This window comes from Anopheles coustani, chromosome 2 (assembly GCF_943734705.1).
Source record: "Anopheles coustani chromosome 2, idAnoCousDA_361_x.2, whole genome shotgun sequence".
Lineage (NCBI taxonomy): Eukaryota > Metazoa > Arthropoda > Insecta > Diptera > Culicidae > Anopheles > Anopheles coustani.
In genome coordinates, this window is record NC_071289.1 from 72,022,411 (window position 1) to 72,050,195 (window position 27,785).

Here is a 27,785-nt window from a genome sequence, read left to right on the forward strand (position 1 = left end):
CCTGAGGCAATACGCACCCTTTCCCATTTCCCTTGAAAAACGAGTTTTCAACGCGTAAAAAGTAGTCACCCTGCAAGATCATCCTGAAATATGGTCAACCTGTGAGTTTGATAGCTCTACATCAACAGAAACGCGAAATAAACGGAAAACAAAATGATTCTCAGCTCAGACAGTTTTTGTTATAATGTGACTTACCATTCCGCTAAGGAATATTAAGTGCAAAAACCGATATTTACCCACGAGGAATACGAAATTTAGTGAATTGAGAATCAGTGCTTGAGACTATTCATGAAAATTTCGGAAAGTATGCAAATTTATTCATATTTTAGTTGAAAATGTGGGGAACTATGAATGGGGGCAATATGCACCCAGTATGTCGGGGTAAAATGCACCAGTTTGTAAACATACCCGGTTGACAGAAATTGACATTGTTGCTGGTACTATGTAGTTCCAGCAAGAGTTCCAGCAATCTGCCATGGAAAAACTTGCTGGTACTACATGACAGCTGCAAAAAATTTGAATTTTTGTCAACCGGGTACTATCTTTATTTGACAGTGGATGTTGCCTCTTTGTTGTGGTGCGTATTGCCTCTTTCTCGGGGTCCACACTACAGCGCGACGTCGCCTGACAGCAGCTGAACTCCATATAAAAAAAACCTTGCGCGATGTCGCGCGAATCGCGCTAGGTTTTTTTTGCATGGAGTTCTGCGCCTGTCAGGCGACGTCGCGTTACGCGACGGTGCAGTCTGGAAAGCGTGTTTGTTGTGGAGCGTATTGACCCTTTGTTGTGGTGCGTATTGCCCCTTTGTTGTGGTGCGTATTACCCCTAGCAAAGGTGCGTTTTGCCTCAACCAGATAAAGATCGATCAAAAATCGAACTTTTTCAAAACTGAAAAACATACGTTTTTCTTAGCAAAAAAAGCAAACATTGCTGAATTGGTAACTAGTTTGAACCTTTATGAATCCTATCCAGTGATAAAATTAACAATCAAGAGCCAAGTTGTTAGAAAATTTTATAGTTTTCCTTAAGGGGTGCGTATTACCCCATCCACCCCTACCATGTATTTCGTTAGGGTTAGGTTAGTTAGGACTCGTTTCAAACAAATTACTGATAGGGCAGAGTTAGTCAGAGTACCATACATTTCGTTAGGGTTAGGTTAGTTAGGACTCGTTTCAATCAAATTACTGATAGGGCATAGTTAGTCAGGGATGCGACACAAGATGAAGTGTAGGAGATGCGTGATTATGGCTACTTAGGCAGGGATAGTGTACCATGCATTTCGTTAGGGATAGGTTAGTTAGGAGATTCGATCATTTTCAAGCTGTTTTTGTTACTTTCAAGAGTTTCACATACTATGTGATACTATTTGGGTATACCACCATTTTTTCCTTGGTAAGGTGGATAAAACATACGGAGATAGGCATAGTAAAAATGTACCACCACCTCCTTTTCATGGTTAGGGACAGGCGACTCAAAATTATGATTAGGGTATATTTCGCCAGGGTTAGTATTAGGATCTATTAAGACAACTATCTTCAACAGAATCACCAGGAGCTGTTGCGTGGCTAATAGCTTAGTTAGGACAGGTTACGCATGTAGGGGTGGATGGGGTAATACGCACCCCTTAAGGAAAACTATAAAATTTTCTAACAACTTGGCTCTTGATTGTTAATTTTATCACTGGATAGGATTCATAAAGGTTCAAACTAGTTACCAATTCAGCAATGTTTGCCTTTTTTTGCTTTTTCAGTTTTGAAAAAGTTCAATTTTTGATCGATCTGTATCTAGTTGAGGCAAAACGCACCTTTGCTAGGAGTAATACGCACTACAACAAAGAGGCAATACGCACCACAACAAAGAGGCAACATCCCTCTTGCCTCTTTGCCACCCCTAACGCACGTTGGTGGTGTAAGGGACAGCTTTTTGCCGAGTTTTTTAGGGAGTAGTGAGGGATGCTCTTTTGGCCCCTTCGAGTCTATTCTTAGGAACGGAGTGCGTAAAATGCATTTTTCTTGGCTTTAACAAAAAAAAAATCAAACTAGCTGTCGTAGAATACACGCTACAATCGTGTTTGCTAACTAGTTCGGGTTCCGGGAAAAAAAAACAAACTATCCTAACACCATATTAATGATTGAATTGTATTCAAAATAGATGGATCCTCTTGCTCCTAAAAGTTTACCAGTTACTGCCGCATGCTACCCGCGAAGTCCTTGCTACATACACGCTCCTCATAGTCGTACTGTGTTTTTCAACTGCCATCGCTGCCATGCCGGTAAGTATGATACAGAAGTAATTAAGGATTAGCTCACTGTCCTAATTGCACTGTTCTTCAATACATTGTTTTTACTTACATGGTCGCCTAGATGATCTTTCATATCATCTATTTGATATAATCTATGGGCCCGAAAATGCTCGCCGGAGGCTGCCGCATGTCATCGTTCTTTAGATGTTAACTGCCATTCCTGCCAGGCCTGTAAGTATGGAAAAATGCACATCAGCCTAATGTTCCGATTGTTCATACTTTTCATTTATGGAGTTACATGTACAAATCGGTGGAAAGAATCAAACATTATTTACAAATTTGTTATTTCAGCAGAAAATACCAAACAAGGTATCTGTATCTAATTCCCATTCAAATGTTTATTTCATTAAATAAGAATCGAGCTAGAATATTTGTTGAATCAAGTTGTTTGCCTTGAAAAGACCTTTCATTTGAGGTGTCTGTTGCTGAAATTGACCAAGGCACTAAAAAGTTTTTAGCAATTTGGCTATTTCAGTCATTATTTCAAGCTGCGACCAAGTTTTTGAAGCTTGTTGGCGCGTTGCAGCTTTATGCTAGTGGTGGGTAAACCGAATCTCCAAATCCGAATCCCAATGCAAGAAACAGTAGGAACCAAGATGATTAAATACTGAATAGGTGACTTTTTAGGAGGTATTTTTTTAGAAAATGGCGACCGTAGCTTTTGACAGCCTGGTGATAAACAGCACAAAATGTAAACAACTATGCGAGTAAAGAGAAGGTACGTGAGGTGAAACTTCGATACATTTCGTCGAAAAATCGGTAACCCACTACGGCCGACGGCTTCTTAAACATTTTCCATGCGAACAAAACGAAAGCAGTTCCACATTACGTCACGAAACGCGACGACGCCTGACAGGCGGCCGAACTCCATACAAAACAAATGTTGCACAAATCGCGCTAGTGTAGAAACAGCGAGAAACGCGACGTCACGTAGCTCTTGTCAAATGTCAATTCGAAAAGTAAACAAACCGACAGCTGGACAAAACGTAAACAAACTTAATCACAAACGCGAACAAAACCAGCAATATTCTTCACGAAACATCGGATTTTTCGTTGTACCACTTATTTTTAGGCTTCACAAATGTAATTCAGTTATCAAACTCCGTTTTAATTGATATTTTTACCAAAGTTTTTTCGGGTGCCGAAACATAAACAAACTGCTCTTCAACAAGTAGGAGATGATGTGGAAATATATACTTCCTACGGCGGGCCACAATATCGTCGTTGTCTGTTTAAGTTTGTTTTCTCAGTGAATTTCAAATGTGGAAGCGCCAAACTCACTCAGGGTGCATAAAATACGTAGCTAAACAAATATCATGCATTACTACCTCAAAATTCAATAAAAAATTTTAGCCGAGTTTGCGCCCCAATGTGATACATATTTCCACATACTCTCCTACCTCTGTCGCACTTGGCTTGCGCGATTGTTCTGCCGAAACTGGGCTACTTTTGAAACGGGACGTCGCTCTGCAGTGTGGACCCCGAGGTCGAGTTTTTAGTGTGCACCGAACTCCATACATAAAAAAAAGCTAAAATTTGTAGTAGATTGTCTCTAGATCGACTCGTTATGTGACTAATTCGACTCAAATCATTGTGAGTCGATTCAAGCAGTTTACGATCAAGTCAGAATCGAATCAAATCGAGTCCCAAACCAATCAAATCAGATTCGAATCCTAATCGAATCAAATCTTAGAATCCGTCAAATGGGATCCAAATCTTTAGATTCTGTCAGATGGGATTCGAATCTTTAGAATCCGTCAAATGGGATTCGAATCTTTAGAATCCGTCTAGGGATCGAATCTTCGAATCTTCCGAGTCCCGATTCTGCCAACACAAACATTGTGAAAACCAGTCAATAACGAACTAGCGTCGGCAACGGAACGTAGTGAAATGCTCGCTTGAGCCGTTCAGATCCTTCCACCAGCAGGTTTGGAGTGGTTAGTGCTTTGTTTACACAACCATTATCCATAGCTAGCAGCCGATCGCTTCGTGTTGTTCGATTCCGCGAAAAGTCGTGCATCGTACATATTAGGCCCTCTTACCCGATTCGTGTGAAGTGCAATCCGTACGGAACGGATGGTTCGTTTTTTGGGACCGTTTCCTCGCCGCGATGCGGGGCGCTAATTTTTCATTAGAATAAATTCACGCAAGCATACTGACGAACAACATTGAAGAATATTTTATTCAACAGGGGAGCAGTTGCTCGTCAATATGTTATTTCATTTGCCTTTTGTAATCACGGATCAATGGAACGTGGCGTTACCTGCTGTGAATTGTTTACCCGAGTGAAATGTGCGTCCTCGCGTGCTTTCGGTGGAATGCTACGATTTCGTGTCGCTTACTGTGCGTTCTTTTAGTTGTGTAGTTTGTTTATATTGCATTTTGCAACACGGTCGGCAATGCGATTTCCATAGCAATCGACAGTGCAGTGGTTCAGCTAACAAGTGGTGGTTCAATGAAGAAAAAAGTGACTCCAATTGACCGTTTTACAGCTAAACGATACGAAACGATTAAGTAGCAAAATTGAACAAATTCAGTTCAGAGCAATACAGTGGAAGGCAGATGGGTATATCTTCGAAAACATAACAAACCAAGGGAGACAAAATTGAACCTCAAGTTCGGCGTCCTTTTGGCATTGCTTTTGTTTTAGGTGGCGTGCCCTTTGCTAGTTATTTCTTTGATTACGCTTTACTTCTACTTCATCACCGCCAACACGGTCAATTCGTGCCATGTGTAAAATTGCGCTGCGCGAGAGTAGTCGTGCGCGCACCACACCACGGTTTAAGGTTTGCCTGGTGAAATGTTTTTTTTCTCGGTATTGTGATCGTCGTGGAATCCGCGGTTTCTTATGTTAGTCGCCGTAGCCGTGTAGCTCCACAAGTTGATGCCGCCAACTCGCGCCAGCATCGTTGCTGCGGTGTGCGTGTGTACGGGAGGGAAATTGTGTGTATTGCGCACGTTGTTTTTTTAACCGCCGTATCTCCCCTTCGCGGATGGGGTCCACTCGAGCACACGTAATAAGTTGGTTGAATATTTCACGGTTGGCATCATCGTTCGGTTCCACAGTCAGTAGGCTGTGGTACGTGTTAATTTTTCGGCACACTCGTGGTATAGTTTGTTGTATCTGTCTCTAGTGGCCCCTCAACCGTACTCAAAAACAAAAACTCGATTTTGCCCATTTTGCAGAAGCAATCTTCAGCGTGTGTCGGCGTGGAGAGAAAACGAATCCACCAGCAGCTTCGATGGTTGCGACTCAATAATCTATCAGCTTCAGTCGAACGAAAGGTAGGTAAACACACTCCGGTGTCGAAGACATTCACCTTATACTTCTCCCCCAAGTGTCACGAAGCTGCTAATAGAACCCAATATCAGTGTCAAAGTCCAATCCTTGGGGCAAGCGGACTAGCGAAGGGGAGAAAGCAATCGAAACCTGCGAATGCGCGGAACCGAAAAACACAAACTCCCGTTGACCGACGGAGGAAAGCAGTGACCGAAAAGGTGCATTGTTCTCGGTGTCATTGCATTCCGCCCCCCGGGGGGGAGGAGGTTGATGCAACCCGGTGTACAATGTCAGTGCCATTGCGCCTGCCGCAACCATGTGATGCTGGGAAACATTCCAAACCAAAGGATGGGATGAGGGACACGCTACAGCTACGTTTAGCATTCGTTCATCTTCAAACGTGTCTCACGTGCAAACTTTATTTCCACTTGTTTTTGTCTGTGTCGCATCGCTGAAGATGCGTGAAAAAATCACCATCACGAAACTATGCTGATGCTAATGCTAATTGGAGCGTCGCGAAAGCCTAGTACGCGAGGCTCTACATAGGGCACCGTCTTCTGAAACGCCATTGGTGGCCACCGGGGCGGGGAGTGGGTTGGCGCATTTACGTGTCTGGCGAAATGGTTCAGATATTCTGGTTTGTTATTTAACCGAGACAACACTCTGCTCAAGCATGTCGCACATGTATCCAATGAGTGTTTTATTTTGGACAAAATGTTTTACTTCTTTTTGAATAAAAACGGTCCCGTAACGAGAAAGGGTAGTAAACGTATCAATAGTAAGGCCGTTGTCACATCTAATACGTTGAACTCATCGAAGCATCGTATCTTCTCAATTGACCTTCCTTGTCAATGGTTGTATACATGACCTACACTACCGATTAAAACATGTCAGCTCTAGGTGAACCTATTCACTTGACAGCGTCCTCGGAAAGTCAGTTCGAAATCTAGGTTCATCGCCCATTTGTTGAACCATTTCTACAACTCCGACATGACGTTGTGTTCCCCTGAATGGTTTACTTCCCATCGTCAAATGTTTGAAAATCTGTCCCCTGGGTCGTAAACAGACGCTCACGCCTAGTTGAACTGCGATAAGGAACTCTTCGTACTTTCTCCCCATCGCGACCAAAACATCCGGCCCGCAGTTGTCCTTCTACCGATAACTCACAACTCTGCGGACCGATACGAAAGGCATCAAGGGGTAGGGAAAATGTACTTTCCGTCCAAGAAAATATTTTTAGACAAACTGGAAAATGACTTCGACCCATTGTCCCACGACGGAACGTTACGAGAAGGTGATATGCAACAGCTGCATGCACGCGGATTTAATGCACGTCGCGAGATATTTTTGCGACCGTTTTGGAAAAGGCTGCAAACAGGCGTAGGATGGGAAGTGCTTGGTATAGAAATAATGACCAACATAAGGCAATGAAGTCCTTTGTACTTGACGGTTTATATACAGAAAAAAATTTTCTTTCCAGCTTTAGTCGGTTGCTTTATGCACAGCGGCATTAATGTTAGCCTCTTATGAGGGGTTTTTGCCGAACGGAACTAAGAAAAAGAGGGTCTTTTCTCTTCAGTTTACTTCTTCGTGGTACAGCTCCAAAAATCTTGTTTATTTATGCTGCACGTGGGTTGCAATGAACTGTGCCTAAGACCACTCCTTCTTCTGGAATGAACCGATAATTTCGGTTAGAATGTTTGCTTCCTTCCACTGCTGATAAGCCATTTTATCGTCCAATTCCACCCCGAATGCGTTCTTATCTTTGTCTTGTGTTTGTTGTTCGGCTTGGCTCGAACCAATAGAGAGAGAAAAAATCTGAACGGAAATTGATCCAACAGAGATTCACATCCAAGTACAAACACCAAGCACAAACAAGACCCACACACCATTATCTTGGGTCCTGAACAATCATTGCCCTCCGAACGACGACAGGTTCCGGCCAACGAAGGAACCGGTTTGACGTCGGGTTGCCTTCGCGGCTGAAATCGGAGTGGGACGAAGTTTCAAAACAGAAGGCAACAAGAAAAAGTCACGCACACCGAAGGATCTAATCTCTCATTGTTTGGTCAGGTTTATAATCGTTCGAAGAAAATGCCATCCTAAAAGCCCATCGAGGAGGTGCACGTTGACCTCTTGCTTTTCCTACGGATTGTGGCTCGGGGGAAAGAAGTTCGTCAGCAATCCCGTAGAACGATTTAATGCAACGAACCTTCCACGGATGGAACGGATGAATCTTTTATTCGTGACTTTCATTAATTCACGATTTAAAAATTCGGCCCGTTTTCTTTGGGGAACGTCGAAACATAAAAAAAACATCGTAAGAGAGCGAGAGAAATCATGGCTATGGAATGCCTAACCGAATATTTGAGGTCGAATCCGTTTTGGGTCGTGAAAGTGTCGAATTATGATCAACTGAACCAAAGGAGGATGGATAATGGTTTTTGTTCCATTTGAATACGATGAAAATTAGTTTATTGTTATAAAGTCCCTTCAGACTGGAGGGTCTAGAATGAGTAAGGGAAAACTCTATCCAACTGATCTCTGGAAAACCATCGTCTTAGTTATGTTTGCTCTATTTAAATATATCTTTAAATAGGCCGTCTAATTCAGTACTCCCCCAAAGGTGATTTGTCTTGGAGATAGACTTAAGATAAGTCCATTTAGTCGTTCTGAGTATCTACCTCATAATGGTGCTCCGATAACCTTAATGTAAATTTGCCCAACAATTGCGCTAGTCACCATTATACATTGCGATGTTAATAGTCGATATGGCTGGTACCTGTCTGTTAGGTACTCCTCATGGATTTTGCGTATAAATATTTTTAACTCCACACTGCGCAGATAAGATAAGCCCAAAAGGTAGAAGTGGGCGATCCAGCTTCTTATCGCAGCTGCTCGCGCATACGACATAACTTCCGTGGCATCCCGGTATGGAGGTGCGATATTCGGCCACACCAGTGCCTCGCGGTGGTCAGCCTGGATCCGTTGCTCCAGGCTTAGCTCCGGCCACCTCTGCGGCGAGCCAGTGCCTGTGTGTGTGTGTGTACGTGTGTGCCTGAGTGTTTTGGTATTTTTCTTGTAGAAATTGCGCACCGACCGCGATGGAGTTCCTGCTTGGCGGGCTGTCGTCGATGTGCGCCGTCCTGTTCACGAACCCGTTCGACGTGCTCAAGACCCGCCAGCAGCTCGAAGGCGAACTGATCGCGAAGGAGAATCTCAAGCAGCGCTCGTACAAGGGTCTCCGGCAGTCCTTCCTCACGGTGGTCCGCACCGACGGACTGCGCGGATTGCAGACGGGCCTGCCGGCGGCCCTCATGTACCAGTTCTCGATGAACAGCGTCCGCCTGGGGACGTACCAGACGGCGGAGAATCTCGGCTGGACGCGAAGTACGAAGCAGCCCGCCCTCACCCCGCTGCTGACGTTCTTCTGGGGTGGCTGCTCCGGTGCGGCCAGCGCCATCGCTTCCTGCCCGTTCTACGTGGTCAAGACGCAGCTGCAGGCCGTCACGTCCGGTTCGTACACGGCCCGCTTCCAGCACCGCCACAGCGGAACCCTGTCCGCGTTCGGCAGCATCTACCGGCAGAGTGGCCTCCGGGGGTTGTTCCGTGGCTGCACGGCCACCATTGCCCGGCTCGGCGTGGGCGGTTCCGCGCAGATGTGCTCGTACAGTGCGTGCAAGGACTTCATCCTGCAGTACGACACCTTCCGGCAGTCGATCGTACTGACCGCCCTGGCCAGCAGCACGGTGGCGGGCTTCTTTACCAGCGTGCTCATGTCACCGTGCGATGTCGTCACGACACGTATGACCAACCAAGGTGCGTGTCTCTTCGGGGTACCTGGGCGCTAGAGTTAGGGATTGGGATCCGGGTAGGACTCTGGGACCCTGGGGTTCCAGATCTCATCCACAAATCTCATAAGTAGTTGGCACATACTCCAAACTCACCCCTTCTAACCCTCCTAAATCTGTTTCGTCCTTACGTTTGGACCTTGGGAACCACCTACCGGGCCGCGTAGCCGTTTCCGCCACCGGAAAAGGACTGCTGTACGGCAACATCGTCGACTGCTTCGTGAAGGTGTACCGAGCGGAAGGCCTACACGGTTACTACAAGGGTTTCGTGCCGATGTACGTCCGCGTCGCCCCACACACCGTGCTCAACCTAACCTTCTGGGAGTTCTTCAAGGGGCTGTACGAGCGGTACGGCAAGGGATCAGCAGTCACCGCCGGCTACTGATACCTGATACCGCGTAAGATGGTGGATTCCTCTGGAGGCGCGCGCATCACTACCCCGTATCTTATCTCCAGGCAGCTCCGGATGATTGAGTGCTTTACACAAGCTTCTACACAAAAGACACACACGCACACTCCAATCTAGTATTTTGCCTTAGCTCGTGGTTCTTGGACATGCGGGGATTATGCAGCTATAAACGAAGCGAGTATCTTTTTTGCTTCATCTCAGGAACTTCCTTCTCCTTCCAGTGCAAATGAAAACAGCCTTTACATTAAAATGCAATTTGTTACAAACTGATGTACTTGCGCTCATTTCACCGATGACATCACGCAGAGAAGCCTGAGGCGTGGACGTACCATTAGTTCTTTGTGGTGGCTTTAAACCATTGAAACGTGATGGATGCCTAGCTAACATTTCGGTTGACAACGGAAAGTATTGTGTCGATAGAACGAGGGCGTCTGGATGGATGACATTTTCAACACATAAGTTGAGTTCGATGAGTTAGTTTTCACCGCAAATTGTGTATGGACATATGTTGGGGTATCGGTTTAATTCCACATTTTGTAAACCATGTTGTTTCATATCACTTAATGTAGGTCAGTTGAAGTCGTACATCCCAATGCCTGACCTACCATATCGCTGTCCGTATTGTTTGCGCCTTCATGAGTGATCGAAGTCGCACAATTTCTGAGAACTTCAAACCGTGCGAGGGCTATGCTATAAATTCCTCGAATTTCCAATCGACTTTCGCTGGAAAAGGGTAACCAGGGGTTTTCCGATAATCGTGTAACACCCATGCTATACAGCGTGTAACGGTTCGCTATCAGAAAGGCCAGTTGGGCGAGGTGCTAAAACGATTAAATATAGCTTACAACTTATCTGGCACACGGCAAAGGTTCCGTCGTCTTCCGAGAAACAGTGTTGTGAAGAAATTCGAGTTTTACTTGTCCCTGGTTGTACACAATTTCCCAGAAGTTTGAGGCTACTAGTAACGACGACCAAGCACGACTTTACCGATGGGAAACTGTAAATTTTTTCGTGGGTCCATCATTCATTCATCATTGTATCTTATTGATATTCATTGAGGAGAAAGTTCTTTTCCAAATTTTTCTTCAACTTCTTCCCCATTTTGCCGTAAACTTTCTCCTTTCCGCGGAGGCACACTGTTTTTTTTTTGCACTGTGTCCCACATTGCGAACCGTGGATCAATTGACGCTCCCTCAGCCAAGCCATAATCGTTGGGCAATAGAAATGTGACGCCTGATGAAAGAAAGCAATTGGCTGGTGGTGATGCATTATTGAAGCGACTCTGAACTGGAGACGCGAAATCGATCCGTTGCCAAGCAAGTCGTACGCAAATAATTTAAACCAGAAGGGCCTGATGCACACGGTAGGGGAGAGTGTTCCGAGCGTACACCGGCGGGGCAAATGATAGCATCCGAACGTCGGCAGAGTTGTGCAGTTTAGAAATTAGTTCTCAAGGTGGCTTATACATCGTATGTTTACAAGTAACACTAAATAGAAGGAAACGTTGTTGGTGTGAAACTTTATTATTATTTTGATCAAGTGTTTAACAAATATTTACAATGGTTACAGTATAAAATTCATTTTTCTTCGTGAGCCATAAAAAACAAAGACCAAAAATGGACTTACATTGAAAATTGGACATAAATATGAACAAAAAAATGTGTTATATAAAGTAAGTTCGTTATGGCAGTTTTAAATTATCTGCTGAACAATCTCAGTATTTTTTCGAAATTTATTTTTCTTTTTAAAAACACAAGATATCCAAGAGAGGGGTTACGCTTCTAACCGAATAGATTTTTGTGACATCAACCCTTCTAAATGGCTATTCATAGCAAAAGTAAGAGTTTTGAGAAAAAATAACATAAATGTTCAAAGTACTGGAGTTTGCACTGTAAATCTCGTGTCAAAAAGGTTGCAAAGATTTTTTTTTTGCAAATAGCGTGCATATGGGAACATTTTCCCCTACTCGTTTAGAATTGAGAAACGTTACAATTTTATGTACGTTTGCAACGTTCGCGAGTGTGTATGCATTTTAATTGCCGGCAGATTTCATGAAACAAATGGTTTCCCTCCGGGGAGATCATGCAGTGCGGGATTTGGGTGACGTATTTCCCCCGAGGCGTGTTAGGGGAAAACACAAACCGCACAAACAAACACATGCTGGCTTTCCAAAAAGGGATGGAGGAAATTTAACCGCGCGAATTGGACTTTCCTGACGTGATGCGTTTTTGGTGTGTTGTATTGTTTGTTCATGCGGGTTCTGCTATTGGCAAAGCGGGGTCGTTTAGCTGTCAACGAGGCCTTAGTAGACGGCCTCGGGTTGGGGGTCATCAGGGCTCCGGCCGATGATGTGGTGGTAATTAGCTTTTTCCCGTCACATGACACTCCGTTTCATGCCTCCCCTTTACCCGGTGCATACGGGTAGATTTATATTCGCGTTCGTATTGCTTCCTTCCTCTTTCTCTTGTGCGCTACTCTTTCTTCCGAACGGTCATGACAGCGATCCGGTCACTGGTCTCCGGCCTGGTTAGACCCGAACCGACCTGGACCGGTCCCTCCGGTAGGGTTTTGGGTCAGTAAGGTTGGCGTTAGGCCACCCGAAAGCCTTACGGCAAAGAAATGCTGCGGCGACCGTGTGCAAGCGAATGTGTTTGAAATGGTTTCTATTTCATAACAGACCTCTCAAGCAATTCGAGCAGTTGAAACCGGTATCATTCCTTCGCAATGGTGGATTATTTTTCCCCGTTCAGCCGAACTGTGCGTGTTTGTAAACACAACATCCGTTTATGATGACGGAAAGACCAGAAGAATGTCAGCATAATTTTGTATGAGAGTTAGTTGTGGACCGAACTGTTTATTCTCTGCTACTTTAAACAATCGCTTATCTTGTGAAATTTAATTCTTTCCTACGTAATGTAACTTTGTTAGATGCATCGATTGAATTTTCTTCTGAAAATGTTGCGGTTGTTTATGCGGATGTTTATGACATTCAATCAAATAAACTTACTGTTTGCTTAGTGGCGCATTATAAAACGCAAACTGTTTCGTGCATAAAATATATTTATTCAAAGTAATTACATTCTGGATTAATTTTCCACGTAAAAAACAACAGTTGATTTTGATTCTATGATGTAATTGGTAATCCTCATCTGTCGGGTTTTCTAATTTATTCCAATGCAAATTAATTACGTTGGCGTTGGAATCGAATTGATTGGTACTGAATTTCATAACACCGCGTGGCGTGGGGGCAATTTGCGGTAGGAAAAACATATTGCAAAGTGTGGGAAAATTGACGGAAAACATGCCTACACACGCAATGTGCGAAACGCTCAAGCACGGACCGAAAATTATTCACACGATCGGCCTGCATTATACCGGCGCATGTCCAGCCGGTGTTGCAACAATAAATCCTCCCGCCTGCGATTAGAATGTAGAAAGCCCATTACCCGCATTAGTAGAAACCATACAAGGTTAGCTATCGTTCGGGGCTTGGGTCGGGACGGTTGGTTTTATCGTGGTGTTACCAAATGTAGGGAAAGATGCACGCGACATCAAGTCTCCGAGTGGCATTTGTTGCATGAAGGGAAATCGGTACAAATCACCTTCCGTTGGTCAACTGGTTTCATTACCCCTTGACACATCCACCAAACACACACACATGAAGAGTGATTGTGGTGATGTTTTCCGCATACCCGGAGAGAAAATGGGGTCAATGTTTAACCTACGTGTGGCATGCATATTGGTGCATTTTCTACCTCCATAATTTACTAACCAACATGCATATGAAAATGCATGTTCAAACAAAATTATCGAATCCAGAAGAGAGTGAAACTTTTAAACAAAAACCAAACTTACTGTAAACGGAAGATTTTATAACTGCGAAGCACAAAACAAGCAAGCGTAATGAGTTGCGCAAGTTATTTTTTGCTTCCATCATTAACCTACAATCTTGAAGCGAGCGGTAATTTGCAAATGAAAAAGAAAATCGGGTTTTTGCGAACATTACGTTCAAGATCAAATAAAAATGAAAGTGCAACTCAAGGTAATTGTTGACGCGACTAGGTGGGCTTTTTAATGAATAGAAAAAAAAATTATTTACGGACGGTTAATTTTAAGTTCCGAATAACGTCACTCGTTAATGTAATAGTTTACCGCGGGAGAGCGTTTTAAAATAACCCCTTTTACATAGATACATAAATCAAGAAATAAAAAGTGAAACTAATAGAAAAGTGCATTGTGTAGATTGAAAACGAAAAAATGTAAATGAATAATTCGACCTTAAACTGAACTCCGTGGAAAGAAAGTTTCCGATTGTAGATAAGGTGTGTTGTATAAAAGTAAGAGGTTACGTAATATTTAATGGATAACGTTTCATATATGCAAAATGACCGCAGGATGTATATTCTTTTCGTCACAAAACAACGATAACCGCTTGAAAGACGTTGGATTTTCCCTTTTTTGCCCCACGTCAGCAGTACGTAGTGCATTAAATACAGATTGCACGAATAAATTATGCATTTCACTAGGTTGTTTAATTTTTTCCTCGGCACAGTGGAGTAGCAGTGGGTTTGAATGTATCCCCCGTGGAAGGTACCGCCCCGTTGGGAAACTCATGTGACATCAACGTGACCGTGAAAATGATTACCCCACAGATAATAGATTACTGGACACTCATTTGACATATGTGCATTTGGAGGGGGTAGTGTAGTCATTTTGGAGGAAAACACGAGGAAAGCGGGTGGAAAAGTGTCCATCACGTTGATGCATTACCGAGCGCACATTAATGCCTTTTCGTGTGTGATATTGAACATTACCTTGAACCTTGAACTTTCACGGGCGAAGTGTTTTTCGTGATGGAAAAATTATTTTTCCTATGAATTGTAGAAGGATAATTTTCCGGCGATGTGTAATCCTTTGACGAAACAAAAAAAAAACCCACTCAAGTTCATGGCCGTTGTTACCGAGCAGATAAGCTGTTGGCGGTTATTGACGATTCAGCAAGCATTAAATAACATGGGGCAAAGTAAACAAAAAACAACAGGAGATACCATCACTCGGACGGAGAGAAGGATGCGCGCGGATGGACAAACGTTCACGGTTTCGCCCCCCAGGGGCAATGATTAGGTTCAGTTGGTTTTATGCTGCTGCACGTCATCTCGTAAGTGCCGAGAGTCATCGGATCGAATTGGATCGTTTGTTTTGTCTTTTGGGTAAGGGTAATAGAGTGGTGTTAGTAGGCGATGATGACTCGTAATCGATTCCAGTGAATGTTGTGAATAAACAGTGTTGTTTCCGATTGATAGTGATTTAGTTCGTCCGTTCATTCAAGGGATAGCAGGTTCTTTCGATTCGAATTACGCCGTAGAACTGAGGCCAAGGGACTTGAATGAATTGGCAATGATTTGGCACTTTTAAGCTCACCGAATGGTTGTTACTTTGCGATATGTTTGTTTTACTCTTTATCGTAAAAAGTAATTTATTTCTTTACTGCGTTCTATTTACAACAGGTTAGAAATAACAGGTCTCACATTTACTGCAATTTTTGATATCAGTCCGTCTCTATCATTTTCTCGTCGCTTAACATTCTCACCATATCAACCATTTGCCGGACCGGAACGGGAAGTAACCTCTCGACAAAACAGCACCCGCGTTCGTATACGATCGGTTTACAAAACATTGCCCTACCATGGTGTGTGCGCGTGTGTGTCGCCTTTGTGAAATCACAAACCATGTCCTTCAACCTCGGGCCAACATGGTGTGGTCCGAGCGCGAATGGTAATGATTTTCGTTCGTTGTCGCTTTGCTTTTCTCCTTTCGCCGTACGATAAACTGAAATCAGCGGGTGACGTTAGCTGAGAAACTGCTGGCTGGATGCTGGAATCTGTCACCAACAACGGTACAGCATCGTACAGTGATGATGATGATGATGATGATGGTGGTTTGATGCTGGTGATGTTGGTGTGGAGCTGGACCGTTGTTAAATTGGCCTCACAGTTGGACTATATGATGTGATTATTCAGAAGCATTTCTGTTTTGTTGGTCGCAAATGGAAAGTGGAAGCGACGCCAGACTACATTCATTTAATGCAGTACGGGCCCTTATGCCGGCATCTATTAGCCATGTATTAATCATATGGATGTTTCAAATAGCTCGGATGCATCTGTTCGATAATCAAGACATCAGAAATGGCGCTATGGTTACCACATGTCACTCGGTTAAGCTCTCGTGAGAAAATAAATCATATCCTTTATCTAACATGCATTAGAATGATTAACACTTGGGATGACCCGCGAGAAAAATACAGTTCGAGAAACACGATCGAAAGAACGGAAAATCCCAATTCAACAAAGCAACTTAACTGCACAGCCTCCCGTTGATAACTCAAAAGCCCCATCCAAGTAGTCCTTTTTTATATATATTTGGACGGCCAGGCCGTATTGTATCCAAGTAGTCCTTCTAGTGCATCAAATCACAGTGGCCCGTTTTCGTCAGCAAAGTATATCAGCTAGGCTTTTTCCGGCATCCGCCCTTGGGTGCAGTCCGTTTGCTATGAAGAGTGCGTGCTGTTGCGTTTTGCTTCCCGTTACCGTAGTTCAGTTAGTTCCTAGTGAAACAGTACCCTTGCTACGCGTGAGTTAGAATTTTCCTCCCCGGGCGGAGGTCATGCATACAATCAGTTACCGGAAGAGGGTAGCAAAACAGAGGGGAAAGATTTTCTTCCCCCCCCCCCCCCCCCCCCCTCCTTCGGAAAGTGTGGTGTTAGTGCATCGGTTGGGGCAAATTATATTTACCCAACGAGAAAGTGAAATAGAGTAAGGGAGAGAGCGAGAGTACACCATCCGGGTGTATAAATAGATGGGCCACAATGGCTGCAGATTGAATAATACTCACAAACGCGCTTCTTCCCGCTTCCTACCGGTCTTTGCAGTGATTGCTGCAGGTTTCGGCTTCTACCCGGCTGATATTATCCAACGCTATGGGAAGAGATTGCGTTGCACGAAACCGATGAATGATTTTCTTTATCCAACAGTCAACATCGAAGCAGGCCAAGATTTTGATCCCGACTAAGTCAGCATGCGCCGAAGTCAAATGCACCATGGATGGCGAGTTCCGAACGGGACGTCATATCACCAACGGACGCAACTTTGCCCATGTTGTCACAACATAAACCCCTGCTCGTCCGTATATGTGGCATATTCTTATCGTGAGTTCCGAATTTGGCAAATCGATTCGATGCTCCTGCGTTCGTGGACCAGGAAGATTACATTGGGTTTGGAAAGAATCGTAAGCATGGTGGTACTACAACCAACGGACCAGTTGTATCCAGACGTTTGCGATATTTACCACTTATCTTTATCTTTATAGCTGGAAAAATTTAAACTAAGGAATCGTGAAAATGAGCGTCCCCATCGTGATAAATGCTTCGAGTTATTATTTGAAGATTCGTCAAACGAATCGTTTGAAACCATCCGGCAGAACTCGCACCTTGCCCGGCAACCTCGAACGCTGGAAAATTTCAAGACTAAGCTCATTGGAGCTTGGACGGCTTTTTCTAGATGGTGGTCATATTCTCTTATGCTCCAAATGCCCGCGTTACCTTCCGGAAAGGTTTGCGCTCGTATCGCGGGTTATCTTCTTCTCTCTATTCCTGTTCTGGCTTATAGACTCCTGGCGGTCGTACTCTGGCCAGTAGTACTGTACATCTACGCCGTAGAGTACTTAGTCGGCAAGCTACTTCCCTGCTAGGTTTATCCATGTGTATGAGGGAGAGAAGATTTTGTTGTAAATAAAACGGTCGATTCAATCGAAGCGATCTTCTTGGATTGGTTTTCATCTCCATTAGGGTCTCAGCGGAGTTCCGAGGGTGTTTCGTTTACTTTCAAACTCGATGAACAGATGTTCAAATGCACGCTCCGCAGCCAGGTTTGTGCATGCGCAATGCGAGACACACGAGTGTGAATCAGGAAAAATTCATAGGAAAAACGAAAAACAAACCCTGATCCAATTGAGCTGCCAGTTGCCAAGGAACGTAGACGTTCGGAGCATGTGCCCCCTTTTGACGCGTGCTCAGTGTAAGGCCGTGTCGATGTGATGGACGCCGCGGTTTCGGGATGTTGATGAATGAAACTGAAAAAGGTGCCGGTGAGTAGGTCGATCGCCGGCGGCTTCTCTGGCGCCCGTTCTGCAGCGTGCGCGGGATGAGTTAATATTTCCGAGTATTTCCTGTACCCCGCTAACTCCTGAGCGTAAGAATACTAGGTGCGTCTCGGACACTCACACAGCTGCCACCAGTCGTCTGACAGATTGGCGCGATTATGGTATAAGGGGTTTTTTTACACGTCCGACATGTTAAGTAAGTCCGTTTGGGTTAAGCTGCTACCGCTCCGATCAGCACGAAACTCGAGTGTCATCGTAAAAAGGAACATTTGGGGGGACTACACGTGGTGTTAGCGTTGAGTCATGGACGATTACCCGCTGTGACTAAGTAAGACAGTAGTCTCGGCAAGACTTCTCACTCACAATCATTCAATTTGTGAAGCATGGACGGCAATATACGTCGTAATGTTCATGTTTTGAGGATTAATGTGGTGTCCTCCCGCCGTCTAACATCTGTCTGTGTGGCTAGGAAAAGAGCCAAGCGGGGTAAGAAGTCGTGGTTTGTTCTATCAAATCTTGCACCATACTCGTCGCAATATTGGCGACGATTATCGAAACAATTGAGCTATTGGAAGCGGGGAGAATGACTCACAGATTAGCATAGACAGGAAAACTTTGAGAAAGATTTGACAATAATTCGTTTCTTTTTCTTGCCTGGTCACAAGACAATGGGCCATTGTATAAGCAGGAAGTTAGTAGACAGTTTGCCAAAGTTGTTTCATGCCAATTGCGATTTGGTGTTGAGAGTTCTACAATCATCGTGCCTGAGGTACCGTGAAGAGCATACCGTGGCGTTAATAACGTGTTAATTCTGTAAGTCGACATCCACCAAAGCACTAAGTTCTAGCTTTTTTTTCCTGTACTCTGTATTCTAACACTAGTGGGTGAGTTTGTCAATTAGATGTGTGTTTACACACTGCTCGCATCAGCGGATGTCGCTTTGTTGCAATCGTCTGCTCGGAAACTTGCGTATTTACCCTTGCCCGGGTTTTTCCAAAAACTCCCGAATCTTAGATAAACAAATGAAGCAAACAAATAACCAGCCCAACACATATCGGGTACGGGTTTGGCGGAACGCACGACCTACCAGCGTTACTTGACACCGATCGTTCAGCATCAATTTACAGACTGTTGACAGCCGACTTTCGGAACTTGCGTTACGTCTTCTTGTATTAAATGCAACAGTGTGCAAAAGGCACGCCACAACAGTTTGCAGTTGATGGAATTGTATTAAATTGTTGCTAAATAATTCTTCTTTGACGTTGGTTTCCACTACTTATTGCGTTTTAAAGGAAATCAAAGACGCTTTTCGATTGGAAACGAGCAACCATTGAGGCACCGTTCAAACATCAACAAAAGCTTGCGGAAACGTGGCAAAATCGAAAGTTTCAACTGCCCCCGATGAAGGGTGTTACGGCGGTTTCGTGTCAAATTTCTGCCGATGCTAGCGATCGCAGCGATCGTCGTCATAGTGTTCCGAAATAAATGCCCCAAAGCAATAATAAACGCAATAAACCCAACTTGCATCGAGGTCACGAAACTCCGGACACGCGTGGGCCTCTTTGGTTTTTGGAGGGGCAGCACTTGGTTCGTTTGCTTTGGTTGCAACCGACCGATCGTGAGTAATGGCCTCTTCAGCTGTGATAAAAGGGAACCATTTCTGGAAAGAATATGAAGTAAGCTTTAGCGTTTATCTCTCGCCCCGTTAGTGCAAGCCTCTGCACCCTTAAGTGGACCACCCGAGTATATACACCCCAATAGAAGACGGCAGCCCGTGTGTTATCGGTGACCTCAAGAACGTTGACTTCTCACTGTTGACTCGTCGCGATGGATTGGATTCGTGCATACAGACAGTGTGTGGTTCCCTGGCGGCTAGGATGAGTCGCTCCGAAGGGAAGATTATATCCGGAACCGGCATACGAGGCCATCATGGTTATGATGTGAGGTTCGTTTCGAAATTGTTTCGATCAGAACAAAGCAATGAAATATCCCGCAGTCCATAGACGTAGAAATATAACCCCTGATTTAGTCATCCTGGAAAACTCAACCATTCAAGAAGTTGATGAATGATGATTACGATTACGATTGGCTTTGGTTTGTGATTTTATTATTATTTAATAATAGTTATTTTCGAACACCAGGAGTTTTTATATCGATACAAAATTCAGCAAATAATGAAGTACTCTACATAGCCAATGGAGTTAGTTTCGCTGGCTTTGTGATATGTTATCGGTTTAACCGTGTCTCAATTAGTTTCATCGATAACCAGTTGCTCTCAAAAACTCGGAACTCGATACTCGTCGCGCCGATACACTTGATACCATGCTGTGACTCGGTGTCGATGGAGGACAAAATGGCGAGCAAATAAGGAACACTTTCCGTGTGATTACAGACTTCCCTGTTGTGGATGGTTGCAGAGGTGGTGGTGTTGTTGTATGGTGGATCGCGGTACCAATTTTCCTGTTGGTAACTCTTTTTTTTTCTCTTGCCCCCTCTTATGGCGTATGATTCATCGACACGTCGCCAGAAGTGTCCGGGTTCGGGTGAATGGCGAACCTCGTGTTGCCACACGTCGATTGAGGAGGTATACTACAGACCCAAAACATTCGCCAGCGCACGACGAGTCGCTTACCGCAGCTGGTGTCATTTTCTCGACTTGTGAACCACACACACACGCCTGTTCCGACCTAAGGAATGTGTGACGTACCTGAACCCCTTCCCATATGTTGTGCGCAATGGAAAGTTGGCAAGTGGCTATCGATCGATGGAAGCGCGATCACAACCGGAAGACTCGACTCGGTATTAATTGCTAGCTGGTTGTTATTTTACACCACTTTGTTGTGACCACGTTCCTTCCACAACCGAGAGCTCTGTTCGGATGGTATTTAAAAACAATCAAGTAGTTCTGTCCGTAACGTTTCCAAGAATTTTGTATGATTGGATCGAATAGTTTATCACATATTTCCTATTCTTCCAAATAGACACAACAACCGAAGTATGCATGTGCATGATAGTGCATGTCTTTTTCCTAGCTCACTTCTGTATCAATGTTCTACGGAACAAAGACGTTGCCGTCCAATTGCGCATCTCCCACAATGATGGAAGTGATTTATTGTTCGTTTTTCCGCTTCCAACAAACCCCTCCGTTCCATCTCCAGTAACATGATCGTGTGAAGCAATCCGACCACTAACGATATGTTAGGCTCCAGAAGCAGAAGAACTTGATGCGACGCCTCGCAAACGGGAATGACGTGACTTAAACTTGATGTAAAGAACACACGGGAACAAAGAACCTTTTGGATTCGCATACTGTTAGACATTTTTAGAGAAACCGATTGGTATAAGTTATTGAAAAGAGGTTATCGATAAGAAGGGAAGTTATTTTCTGTGGAGGAAGTTATCTCTAATGTAAGCTTATTCTCGTTTGTTTCCATACGAGTAATAGTAATTCATAAGAAGTGGTTATTACAATTATACTTAACCAAACTTCTATACTTTCATCAGATCATTGATGCCCTTTCTCGCGGTGACTGACAATTCTCTTAAGCTTTCTCTTGCCCTTATAGTGTTTACTACGAACGCGCAGCTATGCTAATTAGAAGCTTCCTCTTTATCGCACTGGCGATGTGCCATGAAGTTACCGTTATAGGTTTCCAGAAGAAGATCGCATCGCGCAGTGTTTGCTTACGTTCTTACTCATATTCTGTTGTTCTGTTTACTTTTCCTTTTTGCAGAGATCCCGATCCCGTCCCGCCTAGAAGAGGTGTTCCAATCCAGCATTGAAGTAACGGATGTTGTGACCTGTAAAGTGTTCGTGTACTCTGCCAAGGAGTTGGTAGGATGCGTTTTAATGGTGGAGAATCCTCATTGTTCGCGAGGTGAACATGAGGTAGAATCTGACGCTGACGACGTTGTAGCTACCCTCCAGTAGTACGGGAAGTGTGTCGTTCGTGGAACAAAGAAACCGCGACGACTGGAGAAACGCTGTGTCCTTTGGATGTTAGTGGAGGATCGTGCAACGAGTGATGATTACGCAGAACCGATTTGCGCCACCGATGGGGGGTTGATTCAGCCAAGAATTACGTCCCTCACTGTGTATGTGTGTGTGTTTGTCTGTGGACAACAGTTGTGTCAACAAAACCAACCGCATTGCTGGACGCATGTTGCACCTTCTCGCACGCGTGCAGGCCTGTTGTAATAAAGCTAGATAACCCTCGGTGGACAAAACCGGAAGGAAAGACAGAGAGAAAGGGGGTTAGAGTGTGCGAGAACGACGTGACGACGACTAAAGGGCATAAAGTGTGATTTTCTTACAGTACTCTCGGTACCAGTTAGTAACTTGTTCACTAAGAGATTGTTGTAGATCCGCCACTATCTTGATCTTCGCTCACACAGACACAAACAAGCATGCCAAACCGGACAGCAAAATGGTGTACCTCGCGGCACTCCGGTAGTTATGAATGAAAATAACCCCACGTAAAAAGAAATCGCCGAAGGCAAACCCGGTAGTGCACTTGTTTTAGTAAGGTGTTGCGCTGCAAGTGACTTACCTTCGTGTAAGCCGAAAACGGTGGCTGTAGAGACTCGGAGACGGGTGTCTGGTGTTAGTGTAGTGTGTAACCCTCGAATCGAGGTCGTTGAAAGTGTTTAAAGTGAAACAAATTGGAAAACATTAAATATTGGAAAAGAGAGCAAGTGGAGCGGATGTGAAAACGAGAAGAAAAGCAAACTAGTCAGTTGCTGGGCACTGACCGAAATTTACTAAGAGACTCACAGTGTTCGTTCCTGGGCACCGGCCATATCACGGCGTTCACTCGACTCGACTGCATCATGACGAAACCGAGGCCAAAGGGGTGCAAACCGCCAATGTATCGCGTTTGCTGCTGGATGCTGTTGGTGCTGGCGGTTTGCTCCAACAGTCGCGCGGAGGCTCTTACCGAAGTCATCAAGGATGACCACCTGGAGGGCCCGAACGTGTGCAAGGAGGTTGAGAAGTATGTATTCTTTCATCATAGGAGCGAAAACGTGTGCTTCGGAGGGATGGAAAATTATATAAAAATGCTTAAAATCCCCCAACGGCGCTTAATTACGGCAAACGGGTTTCTCCTTCGCTGGCAGTTAATGTCGATGGTTGGTAGAATTTGTCGGATAAATTACCATGGCCGTTGCAAGCCCCCGTAAGCCTTGTGTTTTTCCGTAATCAATCGATGAAGGTGAAAAACAAACCTAGACTTCTGAGTAATGGTAGTTAAGCCTAATGGAAGGGTGGGTGCGTGTGTATTTTGTGAAGAGTATGGAGGTTTGCTGGAAAGGGTTAGGAAAGTAGATAATTTTATTATATAGCAGTATGTCGGACATGCGCGCGAAATTGATTGATTTGTAATAAAAGCTAACGACCGATGTTTCAAGTCATTATGAAACAGAACAAAAAAAAGTTGTTTACTGTAGGACTAAAATTTTACCGGGTATTGTTTATCCAGACGGGTTTCATTCATTACTATGGAGCAATAGGAGAGACGTAGAGACGTCTAAATTTGGGGTATTGTTCTTCAATGGAAGACGAGGTTCCTTTCCTTCATGTCTAGCCTAGCGAAAAATTGTAAGATAAATTTCAGTTTATACAAGTACTGCCGTAGGTATCAGGTAGAACGTGGAATGAATGAAAAAGAATAAAATATGAATTAATCGCTGGAGATATTCAAATTAAAACAGTTATAACTAAACTGAAAATGGTTGTCGTGATCTCCACGAGATCAATCACAAAACTGATCCACGCATTCGTTTTTCATTTTCAAAATAAATATGTTTCTCTTTCTCTCGCAGTGTACGTACTTCTTAAACGTATTTTGGTGCAATCTGTCTAGTAGGCCATACTTCTACCGATTTTCGTTGCCAACTAGATTGAGAATGGTTTGAAATTTTAAAATTGCTTTCAAATGCGACGTTGTGATCGTGTTATCTGCCATTCAATTATCCTCGTTCTGTTAACTGTTAACTTATTTAATTCGATCCCTTCAATGGTGCTTAGATAAAGAATAATGAATTTTCATAACAAAATGAAACCTTCTAACTGATAAATGAAAACTAGACAAGTTGGCAAACAAAAAACAAAATCTTATATAGAAAGAGAAAGTAAAATGTAGTATGATTGTTGTAAAAGGATATCTAGAAGATAAACTAATGAATCAACTCGAATAACGAATTGGACATTAATCTTTAATGCTTTTCCTTTTTTGTTTAATAGTATTACTGTAACGATAACGACACCGCGGGAGGAAGCTTACCAGGAGCGGTACCAGAAGTGGTGCCTCGGCATACCGCCCCGCTGCTCCGCGTACCGAATCAAGAGCCGAATAGTGAACGAAACGCGCACCATCATCAAGCAGCGCATCGTGAAGAAGTGCTGCGTCGGTTACACGCTCAGCGAGGATCAGAATCATTGCGTGGCGGAGTGTAAGGCCGGCTGCCGGCATGGCCAGTGCATCGAGCCCGACGTCTGTCGGTGCGATGAAGGATACGCCGGAAAGAGCTGCAATACAAGTAAGTGAACGATCAGGGCGTGAGCTTTTTATCTAGATCCGTTTGGTAACCGTGTGTGTGTTTTTGTTTATTTTTTCAGAATGTCCACCGAATCGGTGGGGCTCGGATTGCTCACAGAAGTGCAAGTGCACGAATAACTCGGTCTGCAACGCAGCCGACGGAAGTTGCCACTGCCAGCGCGGCTTCAAGGGTCGCTACTGCGAGGAAACGTGTGCCAGCGATCGTTTCGGACAGGACTGCGCCGAGGTATGCCAGTGTGCGAACGGTGGCAAGTGTGATCACGTCTCTGGGGAATGCTACTGTGCGGCAGGATTCACCGGACCGCTGTAAGTGAAGAAATTCAGCGTCGTGACCCTTGGTTCAATGTTTAACCCCTGCTCTCCGTTTGCTTACCTCTTTTTAGTTGCTTGGAATCGTGTCCCCCGGGAACGCATGGGGCTCAGTGTCAATCGAAGTGCCGCTGCCAGAACGGTGGAACGTGCGATCCGGTGACGGGTGAGTGTATTTGTCCGGCCGGGTACACGGGCACGGTCTGTGCGAACCGCTGCCAGCCGGGTCTGTACGGGTTGCGGTGCGCGGAACGGTGCGAATGCTTCAACGGGGCCGACTGCGACCGCGTGACGGGCCAGTGTATCTGCGCGCCCGGGTTTATGGGGGCCAAATGTCTCGATTCCTGCCCGAACGGCCAGTACGGCATCAACTGCACCGAGACGTGCCGCTGTCAGAACGGGGCACCCTGTGATTCGGCCGACGGGAAGTGCAGCTGTCCGGACGGGTGGACCGGTGCCGACTGTAGCCAGCGTGTTTGTCCGATCGACCAGTACGGTCCCAACTGTACCGGCACATGCGACTGCTTCTGGAACAATACCAAAATGTATGCATCACTACCGAAGGACGAGGGACCAACCTCTGACCATCGTTGGTCTTCCGCCTTGCCTCTCGTTCCTATGGTTTTCTTACGTTTGTTTTATATTTTACATGTGTTTTGGGAACCGTTCGTGTGGTTTGACATAAATACGACGCTTCAGGTGCCATCCGTGGACCGGAAAGTGCCTTTGCAAGCCAGGTTGGAGCAACAATGCCTGTGATAGACCCTGCCGGTTCCTACGCTACGGCCAAGACTGTCAGCTGTCGTGCAACTGCAAGAACTCATCACCTTGTTCACACATTGATGGTTTGTTTTCATGTTTTGTTTAATTGTGTTATGTCATGTTCCTTTCTATTAGCTTTTTCGTGTTTTTTTTTAAATTTTCTGCTATTTTATTGTTTTAATTTCAATATTTAACATGTAATACGTTTATTCGTTTGACTTTTTTACAATTCAATAATTATTTCTTTTTCATTTTCTCTTCTCATTTTTTTGTTTTACTTCTTCTGAATCGTCCATCCGTTCAATCATGACCAATCAAAACAAAGGAACCTGCCTGTGTATCGCTGGTTTCCGGGGTGAAAGCTGCGAAGAACCGTGCTCGAACAACACTTACGGCCAGAACTGCAGCGAGCAGTGTCAGTGCATGAACGGGGCCACCTGCGAGGGTGACTCGGGCAAGTGCGTGTGCGCACCGGGCTGGCAGGGGATCAAGTGTGATCGGCCGTGCGACGCGCAGCACTTTGGGCGCGACTGCACCGAAAAGTGCCTGTGCCAGAACGGGGGCGTTTGTAATCCGATCAATGGCCACTGTACCTGTCCGGCCGGTTGGACCGGCGAGCTGTGCGACAAAAAGTGCACTCCGGGTCGGTTCGGACAGAACTGTGAGCAGGTGTGCGATTGCCATCTGGAGAACATTATTGCGTGCAATGCGACCAATGGCCGGTGTATCTGCAAGGCAGACTGGGGCGGTGAGTTTGGTGTTTGGTGGTTGGGTCATTGATCCCGTTACGATTTATTGGTGGAGCTGTGATCAGATCGACTGATACGGAACATTTTTTCAGTGAACTTGTTAGACTATTTTTACTTTTCTTGATAGCATTTAACTTTGTCCCTCGTTTGCTTACCTTCCCACAGGTGTTCGCTGTGAAAGCCGCTGTCCGATAGGCTTCTACGGAGAGACGTGCAGTGAAATATGTACCTGTCACAACAACTCTTCCTGCGATCCGACGTCCGGCGAATGCATCTGCTCGTCTGGTTGGACGGGTCCGACATGTACCGAACCGTGCCCGGCAGGCTTCTTCGGCCACGGTTGCAAGCAACGGTGTCCTGGTTCAACCGATCCCAACCGAAGGTGCAATCCTATTTCGGGTCAGTACAGCTGCCCACCGGGTTACACCGGCCCGACCTGTGAGCATCCGTGCTCGAGCGGATTTTACGGACAGGACTGTCAGAAGCGCTGTAGCTGCCAAAACGGAGGTGAATGCTCACACGTCACCGGCCAGTGCCAGTGTCCACCGGGTTGGACTGGACCCCATTGTGAGACGGTTTGCGAGGAACACTACTACGGTATTAACTGCAGCCAGAAGTGTAACTGCCGCAACAATGCACGCTGCCGGAAGAATGACGGCAACTGTATCTGTGAGGCGGGTTGGATGGGCCACCGCTGCGACGAGGTGTGTCCGGATGGGTTCTACGGTAATCACTGCATGGATCCGTGTAACTGCTCTGGCACCGGTAACTTTTTGTGCCACGCGGCGAAAGGTTGTGTCTGCCAGGCTGGCTTCAAGGGGAAGAACTGCGATGTAAAAATGCAAGATGAACTGATCCAGGAGCGTGTCGATGAAGGTAAGTGATACTTGTGGAAGAGTAAATAATCAAATAATCTACGAACTATTCCCCAAAACCGTTTAACTATCTTCTGTAAAAGTGATTCAGTCACACATGTTTACTTTCTTATCACTTTTCCCTGAATATTGTCACGTCCGACTGAATGTCCCTTAACGTGAGTCACAAAATATTCGATTACATGCAAATACTGAAGAGTTGATAAACATTAAAAATACCCCGAGTGTTTATCTCTGGTGGGGCAAAATATTATGCTCCTATTTGGAAAACTGGCACAATCTCATAATTTAATCAATACTCACATAAAGATCAAAGTCGGATTGAACAATAAATTCTCCCTGCTGTAGCATTGGAAAAAGTTTGTTAAAAAAATGTCAAGTTGATACTTATTGTTTTTTGTTGTTCAACATCGATTTGAAAAGTGAAGTGCACACTATGATGGATACTATGGTTTTTATTTGTAGTCCAAAGTTATGTGCGGTTTTGTGTGAATATTATTTGGAAGGGATTTGTATGACTTTCTAAAGCAC

The 27,785-nt window shown here is 44.8% G+C and overlaps 2 protein-coding genes across 3 annotated transcripts in view; both read left to right on the forward strand.

Annotated features, from left to right (window-relative positions):
• On the forward strand, window positions 1-9,818 carry LOC131264957 (solute carrier family 25 member 35-like; the record flags this gene model as incomplete). The annotated part of the gene is made up of 3 exons (XM_058267219.1): window positions 1-31; window positions 8,691-9,401; window positions 9,601-9,818. Coding segments are annotated over 3 exons (960 nt in total), but the record flags the coding sequence as incomplete, so codon positions are not given.
• The window catches only part of LOC131267773 (protein draper), a 27,657-nt gene continuing 5,367 nt past the window's right edge, over window positions 5,496-27,785 (forward strand). For both annotated transcript variants that reach the window (XM_058270731.1, XM_058270730.1), the window contains exons 1-8: window positions 5,496-5,587; window positions 21,736-22,993; window positions 24,244-24,539; window positions 24,619-24,865; window positions 24,943-25,413; window positions 25,568-25,713; window positions 25,956-26,378; window positions 26,545-27,255. In XM_058270731.1, coding sequence (XP_058126714.1) covers window positions 22,830-22,993; window positions 24,244-24,539; window positions 24,619-24,865; window positions 24,943-25,413; window positions 25,568-25,713; window positions 25,956-26,378; window positions 26,545-27,255 — 2,458 coding nt within the window. In that variant the 5' untranslated portion in view covers window positions 5,496-5,587; window positions 21,736-22,829. The remainder of the gene's footprint in view (window positions 5,588-21,735; window positions 22,994-24,243; window positions 24,540-24,618; window positions 24,866-24,942; window positions 25,414-25,567; window positions 25,714-25,955; window positions 26,379-26,544; window positions 27,256-27,785) is intronic.